Source organism: Nerophis lumbriciformis, linkage group LG23 (assembly GCF_033978685.3).
Source record: "Nerophis lumbriciformis linkage group LG23, RoL_Nlum_v2.1, whole genome shotgun sequence".
In the NCBI taxonomy this organism is placed as follows: Eukaryota; Metazoa; Chordata; class Actinopteri; order Syngnathiformes; family Syngnathidae; genus Nerophis; species Nerophis lumbriciformis.
In genome coordinates this window covers 6,780,001-6,801,601 of record NC_084570.2, presented here as the reverse complement: position 1 = coordinate 6,801,601, position 21,601 = coordinate 6,780,001, and the positions used below count along the sequence as shown (strand labels likewise).

General features: G+C 40.1%; 1 protein-coding gene across 4 annotated transcripts in view; it reads right to left on the bottom strand.

The window, feature by feature from the left end:
* The window catches only part of LOC133622466 (histone deacetylase 4-like), a 117,587-nt gene that overhangs the window by 65,446 nt on the left and 30,540 nt on the right, over window positions 1-21,601 (bottom strand). For 3 of the 4 annotated variants that reach the window (XM_061985249.2, XM_061985250.2, XM_061985248.2), the window contains one exon: window positions 4,002-4,070. In XM_061985249.2, coding sequence (XP_061841233.1) covers window positions 4,002-4,070 — 69 coding nt within the window. Of the gene's footprint in view, window positions 1-4,001; window positions 4,346-21,601 lie in introns of those variants that run through there. The other variant, XM_061985247.2, reaches the window with a different exon arrangement.

Below are 21,601 nucleotides of genomic sequence, written 5' to 3'. Positions count from 1 at the left end.
TCCCATCCCTATACCTGCACCCAATGTTCTGTTCTGCCATTTCCTTGTTACGAATCGCAATCTGTTTAAGGCCCCTCTACACACTCCTCAAATCTTTAGGCTCCAATCTATTTATACCAGAGAACACAAGAAGGCTGGCATCATTGATTTGAGATTCTGAGAGTATATCCCCCGGTCTGACCACCAGAGCTTCGTGCTCATTAGGCATAACAGATGCCATGCTGAGCCTTGCAGAGCTGTTCAGCCTCAGCAATAGTAGGTGGCAGACGTATTTCCTTTTAACAACTCGAAGATTGAAAAGAGAAAAAAATATTTAGAATTTTAAGGAAATATGAGAGGAAAAAGCAACATGTATTTGATGATAGAAAATAGTGTGAGTCCTCTAGTTTATTTGCTTCCAAAGGGTTGGTCGGAAGCTCAATTAGTGGCTGACTTGAGCTCCCTCTACCCAGGCACAGTACTTGCATATATATATATATAAATAAGAAATACTTGAATTTCAGTTAATTCTAGCTATAAATAAACTCCCCCCCCGGCCCGCCCACCTCAACCCCTCCCAAATCTCCCGAATTTGGAGGTTTCAAGGTTGGAGTTGGGAAAAACTGATCACGGTCATAAAGTGGCAGGAACATCTGATTGTTATCATGCCACTATCATGGCAGTGTCAATCTGCACCAATGTGCCAAAAGCAAAATTTCAACTTGCCACCAGCTTGAAAGCCCAGTCAGCAGCACCTATTTAAGCAAAGAATTGATTGAATAATTATATAAATAATTAGAAATCTCCGATAATGTTTTTTTTGCCGATATTCCGATATTGTCCAACTCTCAATTACCGATTCCGATATCAACCAACACCGATATATACAGTCGTGGATTAACACATTATTATGCCTAATTTTGTTGTGATGCCCCGCTGGATGCATTAAACAATGTAACAAGGTTTTCCAAAATAAATCAACTCAAGTTATGGAAAAAAATCCCAAAATGGCACTGACATATTTATTATTGAAGTCACAAAGTACAATATTGTTTTTAACATGCCTCAAAACAGCAGCTTGGAATTTGGGACATGCACTCCCTGGGGGGTTAGTGCTGCAAGAGGTTCTGGGTATTTGTCCTGTTGCGTTTATGTTGTGTTACGGTGCAGATGTTCTCCCGAAATGTGTTTGTCATTCTTGTTTGGTGTGGGTTCACAGTGTGGCGCATATTTGTAACAGTGTTAAAGTTGTTTATACAGCCACCCTCAGTGTGACCTGTATGGCTGTTGACCAAGTATGCATTGCATTCACTTGTGTGTGTGAAAAGCCGTAAATATTGTGTGTCTGGGCCGGCACGCAAAGACAATGCCTTTAAGGTTTATTGGCGCTCTGTACTTCTCCCTACGTCCGTGTACACGGCAGCGTTTTAAAAAGTCATACATTTTACTTTTTGAAATCGATACCGATAATTTTGAAACCGATACCGATAATTTCCGATAGTACATCTTAAAGCATTTATCGGCCGATAATATCAGCAGTCCGATATTATCGGACATCTCTATTAATAATGTTACATTTTATTTTTGACTCCAAGCAGGGTCTCCAACTTTCTTCACAATGAGAGCTAATATTGACCAAAAAAAGATAAGGTTAGTTATTTAATTAACTGGCAACATTTATAATGCACTTAAATTACAAAGAAGATCTACACTCGGTGTGGTCACTGTCTCTATACGATATTGTAGTAATTTGTAAATAAATAAAGGCAAATTGTATGAAAAGACCCTTTGTCGGTGCTGTCTTTATGGACCTTAAAAAACGTATTTGAATATTTCCGAAGAAGTCCTCTCGTGGTTAAACTCGTATTTATTGCAGTATGTGTTGGTAGACAATGTGAAATCCTCGTGCTTAAGAGTGCAACATTGGTGTTTCTCAGGGATCGGTCCTTAGGCCAGTCTTGTTCTCTATAAATATTAACAATCTGCCTGAAGTTTGTCACAGTGTTCACTATTTCTTTACTCTGAGACTCTTACAGTTTGAATTTTGCATGACAATCTTGCTCCTCCTTCACTAATGCCATCCATCCATCCATTCTCTACCGCGTGCCCCTCTCGGGGTCGCGGGGGGTGCTGGGGCTTATCTTAGCTGCATTTGGGCGGCAGGCTGGGTACCTCCACTAATGGTTTCTGTTAAATGTAACAAGAAAATCACCCGCAAACAGTCAAACGTGCCTCAACCAGAAGAGACGTGGCATCACATCACCCCAGTCCTTCAGAAACTCCACGTTCCTCACCGGATCCACTTTAAAATCCTCCTCCTCACCCATAAAGCCCTCCACAACCAGGCCCCCTGCTACCTCACCAACCTGCTTCACCACCATACCTCTTCACGCAGCCTCCGCCCTTCTGATGTCAACCTCCTCTCCCCACCACTCAGAACCAAGCTCTGGACCTGGGGTGATAGAGCCTTCTCCATCACTGCTCCCACCCTCTGGAACTCTCTTCCCAAACCCATCCGTGACTGCTCAGACCTTCCTACCTCCAAAAGCCTTCTCAAAACACACCTCTTCAAATCTGCTTTTAACCAGTGATTAGTGTTCTGTGTCTTGTAATGTCCTGTCTTGTAAATGTCCAGTATTATGTATTTTATAATGTACTGCTCTTATATTTCCTGTATTTTATATTATTACTTTGAACTGTATTACATTTTAATTTTTTATCCTGTAAAGCGTCTTTGAGTACTCTGAAAAGCGCTATACCAAATAAAATGTATTATTATATTATTATTATTATTATTATTATTACCACACAGGCTTATACCACTTAAGTAATTCTATATTGTCAGTCCGGGGTGGCAACCAGTGGAACTGCCTTCCTCAAACACTACCAGAATATCCCACATATACTGTTTTCAAAACAAATGTTAAGAAATGGTTATGCAAAAATAGAAATGTACCCACCTGTAACTGTCAAACGAGGTGTATGAAACTGTATTTGTGTGTGGAGGATGGTTCATATGCATTAATATTTAATAATGCTCCAATATGTTTTACCACTTTGTTTTTAGGGACTTACAATGTTTTAACCCTGTCTGCTTGTGTGGTTAGGAACTACGGATTGAAATTAGTCTCTGGTTAGAATCTAGTGTTTTTAATGCAGTATGTAGTAAACCGTCATTGACATAAAGTCCCTCCTAAATGAAATTTAAATGCATTGAACAGCTGTAAAAATAAGAGTTTAAGTAAATATTCTTTGACCCTTGAGCAAGTCAAAATTGGGTGGTAAACTACTGGTATCTTATGCTGTAGATCGGACCAGGTCACGGGCCCTATCATTCTAGGAAAACGTAGTTTTGAAACCAATACAACAGTTTATGAGAATTTTTAAAAGCGCTGACTCCAGCAAATTTCAATAGTTAATCAGCATGGCTAGCGGCAGACAAAAAGCATGAAAAGCCTGTGAGGTCAGGCACAAGATACAGATGAGCATTCTAAGCTACAAAATGACTGACATCTGAATACTTGATGCATAGCTCGATGCAGAAATGTAAAGAGTGGCAAAGTAAGTAAAGAGCACTCTAACTAATTTCAGGTTTTAGAAAATCTAAGTATGCCCTTGACCATTTTGAGATTAAGAAATGCATAAACAACATCCGTCTTCTGATTTGCATCAATGTTGTGCACAGCCAGGGAAGAAATGTAGAAGCAAATGTGATTGGTTGCATGCAGCACAAGGACTTGTTTTTCTATTTTTGGACAGCTTTATTTTAAAGAAACCCAAAACCAGTTAATCCCAAAAATATTGCTATTTCATTCTCATTTTCCCATTTTCATCTAAAAAAATTACACAGAAGTTACAGGGAGAATTCACAATTGAGATAATGTTTTTAATGTCCATTTAGCGTATTTGTGTTTTAAAGCATCAGGATAAACTATGAACGCAAACCTACACAATATGTGGTTCAGAGTGCAATCACATAAAACACGCTCGGGCACAAAAACAAACATGCATGTGTGTCCAACCTGTTGGGATGTGGTTGAGCGCCGACGTCTTCAGAACCTCCAGTGGCTGTTCCTTTCCCAGGATCCCCTCTGTGGGAGACAGAGAACACTCCGCTTCAAATATGGTCCGCAACATTGAGACGTGCTTGCAGCAACAGCCCTGCTAATCGGGCGGTTCAGTCCAAACGAGCTGGCTTTAAGTCATCCGCTTGGCAGCAAGCGCGTGTTCCAGTGTCAATACCACTGCCCGAGCATCTGGCTGTGACATGAAGAATTTTCAGAGGTGCCCAAAAACATGCTGGGATGCGAGGGATGGCGCGGGGAAGAGCAGCCTGCATCGCAGTGAGATCCGCGTGCGAATGGAGGGATGTTGGGGCTCGACTGATACTGCCTGTGCTCAGCATAGCAAACGTGGCTGGCAGCAGCAAAGAGGGATGGGGGGATGCAGGCAGGGGGGTTGGGGGGCGCGTTGGAGGTAAAAATAGCTCACCCTTTTGTGTATAACAGCACATGCGGAGCATGCACGCACACACACACACACACGCAGACACAAAGACACACCGCTGTTTGTGCACTCCTCTGTGTTTGTGTGCGTCCGTGTGTGTGTGTGTGTGTGTGTGTGTGTGTGTGTGTGTGTGCGTGTGTGTGTGTGTGCATGTGTGTCTGTGTGTATGCAGGCTGTAATTATAGTGGCAACATGAAAAGGTTTTTGTAGCTGCCGAGCCCTGGGAAGACATTGCTATAAAAAGCAGAGCGACAGAGAACGATGAAGAAGGAGGAGGAGGCGTAGGGGGAGACGGGGAAGACAAGAGGTAAGAGGGAGGATGGAGCAAGGGAAGGATGGAATAAAAAAAATGAAAGATGTGTAAAAAGGAGAAAATAATTGTGTTGTACATAGGTTTTGATACAAACACACTAACATACGTACATATACATACATGATTCATATACTGTATATTTTTATTTATTTAGATTTTTTATTTATTTAAATACATGTATTTGTGGTGCCTAAGACCCACATTTGAAACAAAAAAATATGCAATTACTCATTTGGATGTAGAGTCATCAAAAGTACCGATACTTTGATACAAAGTTTGAGTTAATTTCGAACATGCATCGATATTAACATAAAAAAATACATTGATGCTAGGGGTGTAACGGTACACAAAAATATCGGTTCGGTACGTACCTCGGTTTAGAGGTCACGGTTTGGTTCATTTTCGGTACAGTAGGAAAACAACAAAACATACATTTTTGGGTTATTTATTTACCAAATTTGCTAAATCTTCCACAAAGAATATTTTTCTTAGTGGAATATTTGATGTGAAGTAATCGGAACCTTGTATAGGTCAATAATTCATAATAACATTGATTTTGATTCAATATTATGTTTTAAACAATGACAGTTTGAAAGAAAAAAAACAGCTTTGTTTTATTAGTCAACATTGCAATTTTTTCTAAATTACATTTAACCTTTAAGCTTTTTTATTTCACTTTTGTTATGTTTTTGTTTATTTTAATAGTATTTTTAGAATGTGCCATGGGCCTTTAAAACATTAGCTGTGGTTCGCAAATGGCCTCCGGCACACTTTTGACACCCCTGTTATAGATAATAAAAAATTAAATCTGATAAATCTATGGATAAAAAGCAGAGCCTGGCAACGCATGCGCGTTTATCATAACTCTCTCGCTCTCTCTGTCTCTGCCCCTCCCTCACCAATGCTGCTGCGCACACAATTTGTTTTGTTTTTAACCCCTTCTTAACCCTGAACGTACATTGAAAATACACGCAACCCTAACTCAAAATGCCGGACATTTGAGGCATTTAAGAAACTCCGCCTTGACAGCTCCGCAAAAGAGGACATGTCCTGTGAAAAGAGGACGTATGGTCAGTCTATCGTAGCCCGTTAGCTGCTAGCATGCCGTGTGTTGTGCCTCGGTGTGCATTGTTTACACAACGTGCGTTACGCTACTTAATATGTCTGTGTGGAAACTTGTTCGGTACACCTCCGAACCAAACCGGAACCCCCGTACTGAAACGGTTCAATACAAATACACGTACTGTTACACCCCTAATTGATGCCTGTTTTTTTTTTGTGTCATTAGTACCTAATAATATACAATCTTTTTACCTTGGGGAGCCGCATCAATTATTTCCATGTGAGCACTGAGCAGTCTACGCCAAAGAAGATCGAAGACTGTCTTTAAAAAAATGTGTATTCAGCGCTTCCGGTTCGCCGTCGGTCATAAACAAATTATAATGGAACTGTGGCGGTATCATCATAACACCGCTTCACAACACACCTCATATGCACCTGCTTTGCCAGAGAATCAGACGTAGCAGAAGGGATCTGTGTTGCCATTTAGCGAGGTAGCGAGTAGAGGAGCGTATCTTGTGTCATGCATTTTGCGTTTATTAAGTAATGAAATACAAACGGTCACGAACAGCAAAGTATTCGACGCGTGAGTGAGATCAGAAATCCAGGGAGTGTGCATTACAACCAACTTTCATAAGTGCTAAGAAGACAGCTTGGAGAGACACAACTGTCCTTTGGAAACATTTTATTTCCCAGTGGTGTTCAAAATAAGGCCTGGAGTCCATTTGCGGATTGCATCTCTTTTTTTGTGGACCTGTGGTACATTGTAGGAATAAAATAAACAAAACAAAAAAAACAGCAAAAATTGAAAATTCAGCAAAAAGGCATAAAGTATAGAAAAAAAGCTGAAATGCTTGTGGAATGTGTTCACAGAATCTCTGAGGGCACCTCAGAGGGTGGAGTCATTCAGAAAAACAGTTAAAAACCTTTTTATTAAACAAGGCCTTTTCGTGACCTGATATATTATTGTATTGTTGTGTTGTTTTTATCTCTTTTTAAGCAAACTTATCTATGAGCCAACACCTTAATGCTGTAGCTCTTCCTCTGGAATAATAATAATTATTATTACAACTATTATTATTAATTAAAAAATAAAAACACAAACATGTATCTTCAAATACATGTTTTAGCCTTTTATATAGTCTATTTCATTACAAAATTACATGATGATGTCACACCACCACCAAATTGAGAGAAAATTAAGAATAATATTGTTTGTTTATACTTAAACTCTACACCACTTTTTTAAAATGTAAACGAGTGGACAATTGTTGTTATTAATGAGCATATTTATAAGCCCAGTATTGTTTGTTTTGATATACTTGGAGGTTAGGAGCAACTGCTGTTCTTTTTTAATGTTAAGTTACATCTTGGTAGCTGCTTCTGTACTTTAAATTTTGTAAAAAGCATTGATCTTAAAAACATGAGGGTTTGAGACAGTTGTCAATAAAGTAATGGATTTAAAAATACATGGTTTATTTTTTTGTTTGACTCGTGGAACTCCACATGTATTGGTATCGACTACTGAAACTCAGGTATCAAGTAGGGAGGCACCAAAATAAAAATTCTGGGCGGAAAACGAAAATCAGGAAAATAAGGCCAAAGACCCGAAAAAGAGCATAATGCAAATTATTAATACAATTGCACTAATGGCACTAATGGTACTAACCTCATTAAATCCAGCAATCGCACAAATAAATATTTATCCTTCAAAGAATCACACCATTTTTAAAATGTTTGGTGTTACAACAATATACAAAACCCAAAACCAGTGAAGTTGGCACATTGTGCAAATCGTAAATATAAACAGAATACAATGATTTGCAAATTATTTTCAACCTATATTCAATTGCATAGACTGCAAAGACTAGATATTTAACGTTCAAACTAGAAAACTTTGTTATTTTTTGCATATATTAGCTCATTTGGAATTCAGTGCCTGCCACATCGTTCAAAAAAGCTGGCACAAGTGGCAAAAAAGACTGACAAAGTTGAGGAATGCTCATCAAACACTGATTCGGAAAATCCCACAGGTGAACAGGTGGGTGCCATGATTGGGTATAAAAGCAGCTTCCATGAAATGCTCAGTCATTCACAAACAAGGATGGGGCGAGGGTCACCACTTTGTCAACAAATGCGTCAGCAAATTGTACAACAATTTAAGAACAACATTTCTCAACTAGCTATTGCAAGGAATTTAAGGATTTCACCATCTACGGTCCATAATATCATCAAAAGGTTCAGAGAATCTGGAGAAATCACTGCACGTAAGCGATGATATTACGGACCTTCCATCCCTCAGGCGGTACTGCATCAAAAAGCGACATCAGTGTGTAAAGGATATCACCACATGGGCTCAGGAACACTTCAGAAAACCACTGTCAGTAACTACAGTTGGTCGCTACATCTGTAAGTGCAAGTTAAAACTCGACTACGCAAAGCCAAAGCCATTTATCAACAACACCCAGAATTGCCGCCGGCTTCGCTAGGCCTGAGCTCATCTAAGATGGACTGATGCAACGTGGAAAAGTGTTCTGTGGTCTGACGAGTCCACATTTCAAATTGTTTTTGGAAACTGTGGACGTCGTGTCCTCTGGACCAAAGAGGAAAAGAACCATCCGGATTGTTATAGGCGCAAAGTTGAAAAGCCAGCATCTGTGATGGTATGGGGGTGTATTAGCGCCCTAGGCATGGGTAACTTACACATCTGTGAAGGCACCATTAATGCTGAAAGGTACATACAGGTTTTGGAACAACGTATGTTGCCATCCAAGCAACATTATCATGGACGCCCCTGCTTATTTCAGCAAGACAATGCCAAGCCACGTGTTACAACAGTGTGGCTTCATAGTAAAAGAGTGCAGGTACTACACTGGCCTGCCTGTAGTCCAGACCTGTCTCCCATTGAAAATGTGTGACGCAATGTGAAGCCTAAAACACCACAACGGAGACCCCGGGCTGTTGAACAACTTAAGCTGTACATCAAGCAAGAATGGGAAAGAATTACACCTGAAAAGCTACAAACATTGACATTTACTGAGTGTTGTTAAAAGGAAAGGCCATGTAACACAGTGGTAAAAATGCCCCTGTGCCAACTTTTTTGCAATGTGTTGCTGCCATTAAATTCTAAGTTAATGATTATTTGCAAAAAAAAACAAGTTTCTCAGTTCGAACATTAAATATCTTATCTTTGCAGTCTATTCAATTGAATATAAGTTGAAAAGGATTTGGAAATCATTGTATTCTGTTTTTATTTATGAATTACACAACATGCCAACTTCACTGGTTTTGGGTTTTGTGTAATGTACAGGGCAAATACCGAACAGCGCCACATGCGGAGTTGGAGCCTTTAGGGGTACTTTAATGTTCTGTGTGGTATTGTTCCCATAACCAGAATAGCGATCGGGATATTTTGATTTCAAGCGACTTATTAGACCCCCATGGAGAACTTCTTTGCAGCAGATCCTCCTCTTGAGATTTCCACATTGCCCGCTTTGCAAATCCCTGTCCGTGGGTCTTTTTGGATATATTGAAATACGTCCACAAGCACGTGCTTCCTGCTTACGTCATCACAACATCAGGTTTCGGCAGTGTTGCTTCTGTGATAAAAGTATTTCGGCCCAGCACCGAAATCGCAACTTTTGGGCCGAAAATGTTCAATGCCTAAAACTTGGTGCATCACTAATCTTAAGCCTATACGGATGGGAGATGAAACACCTGAAAAATGCCTTTAGAGGAATAAGAGACAGAAAACAACAGGCAGGTATTCCACTATCATCGGACGAGGTTGCCACTAGAGATGTCGATAAATGCTTTAAAATGCAATATCGGAAATTATCGGTATCAAAATTATCGGTATCGGTTTCAAAAAGTAAAATTTATGACTTTTTAAAAACGCCGCTGTGTACACGGACGTAGGGAAAAGAACAGAGTGCGAATAAACCTTAAAGGCCCAGTCACATAATTTATACAGCTTTTACACACACACAAGTGAATGCAAGGCATAGTTGATCAACAGCCATACAGGTCACACTGAGGGTGGCCGTATAAACAACTTTAACACTGTTACAAATATGCGCCACACTGTGCACCCACACCAAACAAGAATGACTAACACATTTCGGGAGAACATCCGCACCGTAACACAACATAAACACAACAGAACAAATACCCAGAACCCCTTGCAGCACTAACTCTTCCGGGACGTTACAATATAAACCCCCAGCTACCACCAAACGTATAGTATTCCCCATAGTTGTAATGGGTATCAGGATTATCTCTGGGAGAGCATGTCCCAAATTCCAAGCTGTTTTGAGGCATGTTAAAAAAAAAAAAATGCACTTTGTGACTTCAATAATAAATATGGCAGTGCCATGTTGGCACTTTTTTCCATAACTGGAGTTGAAGTTGTTCTCTTATTTTGGACAACCTTGTTTTTGATTGATTGATTGATTGATTGAAACTTGTATTAGTAGATTGCACAGTACAGTACATATTCCGTACAATTGACCACTAAATGGTAACACCCGAATAAGTTTTTCAACTTCTTTAAGTCGGGGTCCATGGTGAAGTTACATTGTTTAATGCATCCAGCGGGGCATCACAACAAAATTTTGCATAATAATGTGTTAATTCCACGACTGTATATATCGGTTGATATCGGAATCGGTAATTAAGAGTTGGACAATATCGGATATCGGCAAAAAAGCCATTATCAGACATCTCTAGTTGCCACATATGCTGTAAAGCTTGAAGACCACTAATTCTCATGTCTTTCACCGTCTCGCAAAAATGTCTACTCCAGTGACACAACAGTCTCGGTGATAAACTGGGTGGTTATAGGACGTTGGTCGGTCCTGATCTATCCCAGCATTGATGTCACCTTAAAAACATGTGCCATTTAAATGGGTCACACGTGGGAATATTGCTGCAACAAACAGGTGGTCAATCTGTCTCGCCCCCCCTTCTCAAAAACACACAGATCCCCTTTGAGAATATCTCCTGACGAGCACATTCAAATCAAACACACGGCACCAGAGTTTGCAATTCAAATGTGGCACGTCTACAAGTAATGACACCTGTGGCTTGGTGGGTAATTTGAAGCTGCGTTTGCACAAATTACTGCAAGCAGCTTTACATGTCTGATGTGACTGAAGGAAATCAAGAGGGCAGACGGCTTGTCTTTGGTTAGTTAGACAAAACATATGAGCTTTTAGTCAAAACCACACTGTCGATACCGAATATGTGTGTGCAGAGTACAGGTGTGCATGAAACCGCAACCGCCCTCTGCAACCCGGACCAATGATTTTGAACGAAGACTTGTTATGCAGCACTCCCTTTTTCCTCATCCTCCACTCACGTTACCGATGGGAGAGCATCAAGAGACAGGGAGCTATAAATAGCCTTGGTTTGCCTCAGGCATACAGTCAGTCAACTCAAGCGAATGCAGCGCACGCTCGTCAGGGGGCATGCATGTTATGGACTGTGCCGTAAAAGAGGTGTGCAGGAGATGCTGGGTCGCTTTGTCTGCCGCATTGCTGAATGACCATGTGTTCCGGCACAAAGAGACAAGAGAAAGGAGAAACAACCCAACAGCAAACTGCGACATATGGCATTTCAAACAAAGGTGTGCCAGGAAGACAAAAAAGGAAGGCTGCTTAAGTCTTATTGCATTCACCGCAGCGGTGCCGCTCTGGCCGTTGTCCGTGTTGACTCCAGAGCGATCAAGGTGAACCTGACAGGAACAATGCAATTAATCAAGTAGGCCTCCTTTTCCTTCTGGGTTGCAATTGTTCTTCCCTACGGCACTGGATGATGTCATGCCAACAGAGTAGGTGACTCCTAGGCGAGTCATCACCACTTGCAAACAATCAGAAATACTGTATTGATCCAAATAGAAGACAACCCCTCCTTTTCAAGACTCGTTTTTGGAAAACTATTCAAGACAAAACAATGTTTAAGATTGCAATAAAGCAGGAGCGCAATGAAGTGAGGCACCAGTGCAATATGTCAGACTTAGACTATGTCTACACTAAGCCGGATAACCCCTTAAATGAATAATTATTTAGCATAAGCCCCGTTTCAGCCACACTAAGCTATCGTTTAAAGTCACCCTACTCTGACAATTGTTTATTTCTTGAATCTCCGATTATTAGCTTTGTATGGACTCATTGATCGTTTACAAACTGAGTTCGGAGAGGAAGTGATGCCAGAAAGAACGGGCGACACACAGGAAGTGACGTCAGAAAGAACGCGCCACAGCCAGCTTCATAATAAAGCGGTTTCGTAACTCGGAGCTAACCACTGGAAATATGGAGGCGAGTCATCCAGACATGCCCGTGTTTCTCCTTCCGTCTGTACAAACGCTTGTGGAAGTCACACATGAATACCTTAAGAGAAAGCGATTGCAGCTATTTCGGATACAACACTTCTCAGACGGCAAGACAACTTTCCAATGTCCAGGTCAGCTGTGATTCTACTTACCGAAAAACTTTGTCCATTTGTCGAAGGGGAGACAACGAGAATGCGGGCTCCCGTGGATGTGATAAAAAAGGGAGTGTGTGCTTTGTATTACCTGGCCGTCGAGGGAAGACTACGGAAAACGGCGAATGCTTTTGGATTGGCAAAGCAGACTGTATCAGTTATTGTGCGCCATGTATGTCGCGGACTCAACATCTAGGTCCAGAGTATATAAAGTCACCAAAAAGGAATGGACAATGAAGGTGAAGGCAAAAGAGTGAGGAGTGTCCTGACCAGATATCTAGATCCCTAGATTGATTAATGTAATATGTTCTTTATCACATTGTTTACTGTCACGTGTCCATTAAAGATTTGATTAATTTATGATGGCTCAGGTGTGATTCACTACAATAGGGCCCCACATCACACTGGATTACAGTTAATTGAAATACCACAACATTGGATATTGTTCAGATAAGTTAAATTTAAGAACTTGCACATAAAGCAACACTGGAGGTGACTGTGACGTGCGCATTTACCGCGCATGCGTACTAGGTCGAGTTGCGCCGGCGAACGGAGGGGAGGAGAGGGTCTTAAACGACCATTGTGTGTGTGTGGACAAGGATAAGATTAGGTGCTATGCGCTAACCACAATTATGGTTAGTGCAGAAGGGGCCTTAGAACATTGGTGTATTGCAGTGTAGCTCCAGTCCAGTAACAGCTTTTCTTTGTGGCTAGTTCCTACCGTATTTTTCGGAGTATAAGTCGCACCTGCCGAAAATGCATAATAAAGAAGGAAAAAAACATATATAAATCGCACTGGAGCCCGGCCAAACTATGAAAAAAACTGTGACTTATAGTCCGAAAAATACGGTAAGTTTTCTGTTGCATAAACGCTCTAGTAATGACAATTTCCTTCATTGCATTTTCTACTCACGTATTCACAAACGCTCCAATCAATCTTGTTAGAAGCAACCAGTTTGTGGACCAAGATAAGCCTTTTCTGACTGCATTTCAATGTATTTGGTGATCTGCTTTATTTATCACTATAATCCGAAAGTTACCATCTGGGGTTGCCCGGTAATTGACGATATACGATACAAATGATGTAAATTTGGACGACTATAGATCTTTTAATACTATCGCCTAGGGTTTATTGATTGATTGATTGATTGAGACTTTTATTAGTAGATTGCACAGTACAGTACATATTCCGTACATTTGACCACTAAATGGTTACACCCGAATAAGTTTTTTAACTTGTTTAAGTCGGGGTCCACGTTAATCAATTCATGGTTAGGCGATATAGACAATATCCCTTATAAATGATATACATTTGTCCAACAAAAAGAGTTTTTAAATACTATCCTCATATCGTGATAATTCATGTTGATAAAACATTCAAGCTGTGTCCGAACACATTTGACAACAGCAAGAGAACGAACGCAGCCTCAATGCACTGCATAGTCCGCGCTAGCTAGCGGCTAACAGCGTTCCTCCACAGTAATGTATCTACTTCTGCCATATTCTACAAACTATAAGCCGCTACTTTTTTTGCCAAGATTTGAACCCTACGGTTTAAACGGAGGTTTGGCTAATCTAGATTTTTCTTCGCTAACGGCTAATGTATGGAATGGATGGTTGATTTATATAAGCTAGTAAGGTAAAATTTTGTACCTGACAAGTTTCGGCTACCTTGCTGCTGCAGACTTCATAAATCAACCATTTACAAATACACATCAGTAGGCCAAATGAACCTCTTCAACATACATACTGTTGGTATGATTTGTTTTTTGACAAATATTTTCGCCAAAATGTTTTTTAATGCCGTTTTGGCTATCTTACAGTCAAACAATGCACGTAAAAAAAAGAGTCCATCTTCCCATGTGAATCCCACACATTGGTGACTCTGTCCTTGTTTATTTTTACAACTGCAAAATAAGCTACCTATACCAACACGATTTAAGAAAAAATCTTGTTGCAAATTGCAAGGAAGTGTCTGCTTGGCTCTTCCATCCTGACCTACGCTCTTTGCCTTATTTGTATTTAATAAAAGGTAAAAGGGATGTTAAATGTTCATTCATCCCCTCATAAGTATTTTGAAGGAGTTCACAATAAATTTTGGGCCGATAATTAGCGGAATTATGATGTCAAAACAATAAATTCAATAACATTAAAATATAGCTACAATAACCGATACAAAAATGGTCCAATGAGGCAAGAATAAATGGGTTAAGGTGAGTAAATCAAGTGTTATCTTTCTCCTATATGCTTGCTCTAATTGCTATAAACTCCCCCTGAGCTCATTGCAAACAAACCTGGCGTAAATCGTGTGAGTCTTCTTCACTGTTTCACGGGAAGACTTTCCGTGTGCTATTTGCACCAAATGTTCAGCAAAGAGGGCAAAAAGTAAAAACATTGCGCTTAAACACAACAAACTTTATCAGCCACCTGAAATGCTAGCATCACTAAAAGCCTATTAAGATGCTTGCTGCTAAAGAAACTGACTCAAAGCCAGCTTGTTCCAATCTTCATGGCATTGGAAAAGTGCAAAATGTTTGCCAGGGACGACCTGAGGGCTAAAGTGATCTTTAAATTCATTATGGAGATGATGGAGCTGGACGACCAGTACTATACCACTGTTGAAGATACTGACTTCAGTCAGGACAAATCTACAAGTAAAATTTGTTAAATCCATATTTGTGTTGAGTCTTTCCCAACTCCAGGTGTGCAGAAGCTACAATTAATTATACATGTAAAAAAAATGTAAATGAATAAGTTACCGGTATCTGTCTTAAGAAGCAGGATGTTATTGGTATTGGCTTGAAAAAAAAAAACACTGCACATCCCTAGTATTTTGCATTGTTTCTGCATGTGCAACTATAATTATTCTCTATAAAATACATTTTATTTTAATAGTTTTGTGCGTCTGGAACACATTTAATTAGAGTTACCTTTTTTCTTAAGGAAATATGTCATTGTTTTTGCACAACTACGGAAAACCAAGGTACCCCTGCATTGACCTACCTACAGTGGATTGGTTTTAGCATCTTTAACGCACGAAATGTATGAAAGTGACACCACACATCCTTCTATTTTTCTGCCTTCGGTGGAAAGGTTTAGATATTCCTGATGTACACCAATGGTGTCATGTCCTTGTGGACCTCCACAATGACGCTACACATTGTTGCTAGGAGATTTGGAATATGACTGCTCTGTTAGTTCAGCCAAATGCTTCATGTCCTCAAACATATGAAATGCACAAAGAGGAGAAGACGTACTATTAGGATGTTATTCTCCAGTAAAGAACCACTAGGAGCCCTGTAGGATGTGTTTGCAAAAAGGCATGAAAACAGGGGTCTCATGATGCAGTGCAAACCCTAATTGCAGCAGACAGTTCTTATTAGTGTAGTGTATACCGTTTCTTGGAGACAAAAGTGAAGTGAGGTGAATTATATTTATAGAGCGCTTTTTCTTTCGTGACTCAAAGCGCTTTATATTGAGAAACCCATTATCTACACTTAAGCAACATTTACACCAGTGTGGGTAGAACTGGGAGCGAGGTGGGTGAAGTGTCTTGCCCAAGGACACAACAGCAGTGACTAGGATGGCGGAAGCTGGATCCGAACCAGGAAACCTCAAATTTCTGGCTGAACGCTCTACCATCTGAGACACGCCACCCTAAAAAAGACATTTACAAAGGATATCTCCATCTCTGTTTATTAGCTCAAGCTTACTCATCACAATTTTACAGTAAGTCCCAAAATGTACTAAAAACCCGACTAACATGGCTGTGTAAGTTCATGCCCAGTGAGGTTTATGTGCTCCTGCTAGGGTCAATGCGTGAGACGGCCCCCTTCCACCACAGTCCCACAATGGTTACACATGGGAGGACAGAATCATCTGCCTGACAGGAACCTCACAGCAAGAAGAGGGAGGGTGTGGTACTATGGCTGCACGCCGCTGAGCCACATTTTGCAATCTGCCACAATTTCGTAATTTGTAGCGCGGACCAAAAAAACATGTCAGCACAAGAGGACGGCAGCCGGAGCATGAACAGAAGGCTCAAAATGATCCTTGACAAAGACTCACACTCGCATCGCAATGACCACTGCATAAAAGAGGCGGCGGTTGTGTCATGCGTGCACTTGTCTTGCTTTTTTTAGCTGCAAAGCACACTGCAACAAACTGCTCAATCGTGAAGAGGGGAATCAGCATGGGAGGCCAAAAATAATGATTGTTTGTTCGCCATGCATGCATGTGCCTCATATCTTGTGTGTGTGATTCTAAAAATAGACTCAGGGATAAGCCCTCTTTATTGCAGCAAGAGCTTTTAACCCCTTCACCCCGGGATTTAAGCAGTGCGACGAGCCATCGCGTGCATTTGGAGGATGAAAAGGGGTCATTGAACGGAAAATGGCATGTGGGATAAGTGAGATACAAATTTTGAGCATGCACCTTTGATTTTATACACCTAACTCTATAGATAATTACTGCAGACCAGTCTTTACTTTTGCACCAAGATGGTGGAGAGTGGAAAACCATGAACACGTGGACAGAATATGAGATCAAATCCAGTAAAGCTACTGCATTGATGTATTTTGTTTGAGTGATCTTGCCTCGTCACACTCTTTTAAAACTGCCAGTCTCTGAAATGTCTCAGTGTTTGTTTGTCCCCAGCCCCTGCCAGGGACAACAATACACCTGGGTATTGACTTGTGTGTTGTCGAAAGTACTGTTTACGTCTGCAACGGGCCCTCACCAATGTTCCCCATGGACGATCCTGATGCTGAAGTGCACAATAACACACCACAGCCGCACTGAACATGTTTTTTTGAGGCAGGACGACAGAAAGACACTTCCTGACTGCAGTCACAGTGTCTTGGAACCCCACTGGACTCAGGTCAGGGTCGCAACACTGTGTGTGCAGCCGGACATGCTGGCATCTAACCTAAGTTTATAAGCACACGTCTGGTGGATTCCTTTACAGTTTGTTCTCACCGTGTTTTTACATTTCTCTCTTTGAAGTCCCAGTTTACATTAGGGCTGCAACTAACGATAAATTTGATAATCGATCAATCTGTCGATTATTACTTCGATTAATCGATTAATAATCGGATAAAGGAGACGAACTACATGTCTATCCTTTCCAGTATTTTATTGGAGAAAAAAACAGCATACTGGCACCATGTTCTGGACATTGGGGGTGCAGCATACAGCAATAATAACACAGAAATGTAACTCATCAGATCAGAACTGAATCAGATATTGTACACGTTTCTGTTGTGAATAATAAAGGATTCATTTTAGGCTGCCTCTGAATAATAGCATGAAATATTCCAGCACCTTCATAACGTTTAGTTATACTAAAGCGTCACTCAAATCGAAATATATTTATATAGCTTTATCGGGCCCGGCTACATTGATCCATTATGAAACCAACCTGAGATATTTCTGTTCGTTATGTTTATTTCAAAATTGGTAACCGTGCGTTTTCTCTCTCAAAACGGAGTCAAATGTGCCGGAGACACATTATCAGCCCAGCGTTGCAACAAAGGCATAACGTTAACGTTACTCACAAATAAGCTGAACTCATGAATGCTTGTTGCCACTATGGACTTAAAAAGTTACGTACTGTGAGTTCTTCCCTTCATCCATGGCTCCAACATGTTTCCTTTTCAGGTGCTCCTGAAGCAATGTTGTACTTTCGTGCCATTTTGCAGGAAACATTCTTCTTTGAAGTCTTTAAAGTGAAGTGTTCCCACACTTTTGACGACTTAGGTCGTACACTTTTCTCCATTGAAGCAATAACCTCAAGATGTTTCTCCGCTAAACTATCCATACTGTTTTTCTGCGCCATTTTTCGAATGTTTCCGCAAAGGAGACGACGTCGTCACGTGAGCTGCACATGACACATCATTGGCTAGCTTACTTCCACCTCATGAGACGTAGCCTCAGCGCCGCCCTGGCGCTGTTTTGTACTGTTTTTGATTATTGTTTCTCAGCTGTTTGCAAATGTTACAGGTTTATAAAGGTTTATAAAACAAACAACAACAAAAAAAGCCTCCGCGCATGCGCATAGCATAGTTCCAACGAATCGATGACTAAATTAATCGCCAACTATTTTGATAATCGATTTTAATCGATTTAATTGATTAGTTGTTGCAGCCCTAGTTTACATGCACTCCCTCTCATTCAATCACACAACTCAAGGGTTGATTTTGTGACATTTGCTTCGGCTCTTATAGTTATAGTGCTCCTCAAAGATCAGTTTGTGTGTGTGTCAGTCTTTTCTTAATAAAGTTCAACTAAATCTGATTAAGGTGGTTACATACCTTTGAAAAAGTTTCTTCCAACTGAATTGCCTGCTTCCCTGCATGTGTGTGACCTGGTTCCCTGTGTATTGTAATGCATGCGACACAATACATGCATTTGAGTAGGGATCAGCGTTTTTTAATGGTATCGGCTTTTTTTTTTTTTTACAATAATAATGAATAGTAATATTTGACCACTATCATCACCATTGCTATAATTTTAAATGTAAGAACTATCAAACAATTGTGTGCCTTTTTTAATTTGACGGACCCATTTAAAACTGGTCAGTTTAGCTCTGGCGCAGGCTCCAGCCTTGTCCCGCCCACTGTGCCATCTAACTGGTTACGCAAAGAGCGCACGCGTAAGCAACAGACCCTATCAGAAGCCGAGTTACTTTGCATTGGTTACGCAAACTTGCGCATCAGTAGCCCTGAACTGGTGTGACAGATGCAACCAGCGGATCATATCAGCAGCTCTGTGCTGGTATCATACAATGACCAAAGGGAAAACAATATCAAAAAGAACATTTAACATATGCACCTACAATCCACGAACGATCAATGACCTGAATAACCCTTCCTTAGATAAAATACTTCATTAACTCAACAAGGCAAAATGGGACATGGTCGGATTCTCAAAAAATGTATAAAAAAGCAAGATCGAAATCCACGAAACAACTGGCCACAAGCTGTTCTTTTCTAACAACGAAACCCCACGATCAAACGACTTTGGCTTTCTTATAAACAAAACATGTCTACCTCTAATAGAAGACTATCATCCAATTTCTGACAAACTGGCTCTCCTAAGTCTGAAAGGAAAATTCTCAAGATTGTTCTTCATACCTATGTTGACTTGTTTTATTTCCAATATTTATTGTAAGTCATCTTGTAATGTATGTATGATGTATGTAAATGTGTGTCTATTTTCATGGTATCTGCCTTAGGAAAACAGATGACCTAAATCTAGCTATTGTAGCTAATTATTGCATAGTTACTGTGATGCTTTGCTAATATGTTGATCAATATGCATAGTCCTAATCAAACAAAGTTATTCAATTTAATTAAATTCAGTGCTATATCCCAATGTCATCCCACCTAGCGCTCTCAGATAATATTCAATCTATTGTCAATGACATCCCGAAGAGAAACCACCTCTTTATCAACTGTAAACTAGGTCAACTACACAATACCTTCCCAACAGCAATTGGCAAACATACCTCAAGTAACTCAAACATTACTTCCTCTTCAAGCTAAATATGCAGCCAAAGTCAGCTTGAAAATTAATGTCACCAAAACCAAATGCATGACAACTGATAAAATCAACACAAACCATCATCTTACCATTTACAACCATCAAATCTCTAAAGTAATCAAATTTGCCTACCTAGGCCATAAACTCTCCTCGAAAAATGACGGACTCGTTGCCGTCCAGTATCGCCTTGGCCTAGGCTGAGCAGCTTTTAATAAGAATAAAGCAGCACTGACATCAAAAACAATAATATATTCTAAAATCATAGATCTTTAACACCTACGTGATACCTGTTGTACTCTACAGATTGAAATGTGTTAACTGGACCTTGAAATCCTTGCAAAAATGAGCCGTTTTCCAAAATCATATGAGATTCATTACAAACAAAAGACTATCTGATCATACACGAATTGAAGACCTGCTTTGTACAACAAAGCTTATCGCCATCACATGCACAATTAAATCCAAAGTCTTGAAGATCTACGGTCACACCAAACGCTCTACTCAAGGTGTAAGGAAAATCTGCCTCGAAGGAATGATAGAAGAAGGAAGATGCAGAGGAAAAAACACAAAACACTGGCGAGACAACATCTGCCATTTGACTTGACAAAACCTGATGTCGCTGAACACTGCTGGCAAAGACAGAAATTCAGGAAGACAGATAAGACATGTTGATGCGCAATCTGCAAAAGGCAGAGAAGGCTAATGATGATGCAAACCATGCACCGGTAGGAGGCAGAGCCAATCAGAAGCCGAGGTATTAGGCAGCCTTGACAATCTTACTGCGGAGAAAGTGTACAGATGTGTCAAAGCTACGTAAAATCAGAAAACTCTCACAAGATTGTAATAAAGATCCCAGTCCTCTACATGTTACAACTACTAGTAATGTAAAAATGAGCAGAATACTGTAAAAAATTTAATGAACATAGGTGGTGGCTCTGCTAGCTCGTAGTACCTTACGTCGTATCTGTGAATCACTTGAAAGCTTTTGAAACTATCGATATGGAAACAGTCTGTTATAGTAGAAGCATGTTTGTGTGATTGAGAGAGATATTAAAGAACTCAAACTACACTCAGTCTAACGAAAAGGATAAAGAATAGCCACACAAGAAGCTGAAGAACACCAAACACTTGTCATGCAAAATTTGTATCCCTGAAATATGTTGTACTGTATATGCTGCTGCAGTATATATACAAGTGTGTAAAAAAAGATATCATGTGGATTGTTTTGATCATGCCTTAATAAAGATGTTGATAATGTGACCTATGTTTCTACCTAAATATTGCTTTTGATTATCAGTACAGTACGTTTTGTACTTTATATCGTATTGTATATACTTTTTCCATTTTGTAAATATGCTTTATGCATTTAAATAAAGTGTTGGAGTCTGTAATAGTATTATTTAAAATGTTGACACCAGTATGTGGCTTCTACTGGAAACGAATATTGGCTCCAAATACCGGTTATCGGCCTCCTTCACCACTAATAATCAGTATCGGCCTTGAAAAAACCATATTGGTCGATCTCTACAGCAGAGTAAAAATGGCATTTTGCTTCAGAGATTATAATTAATCCATTCTTAAAAATGTGTTAATTAAATAGTGTCATCTCACATAACCTTCCTTCTCAAGCGAGCCTTTAGTGTAAATCCAGCTTTATTTTCAATACTATTAAAACCCCTGACAGTTTTGCACTTGTAACAAAGATATCGCCAAGCATAA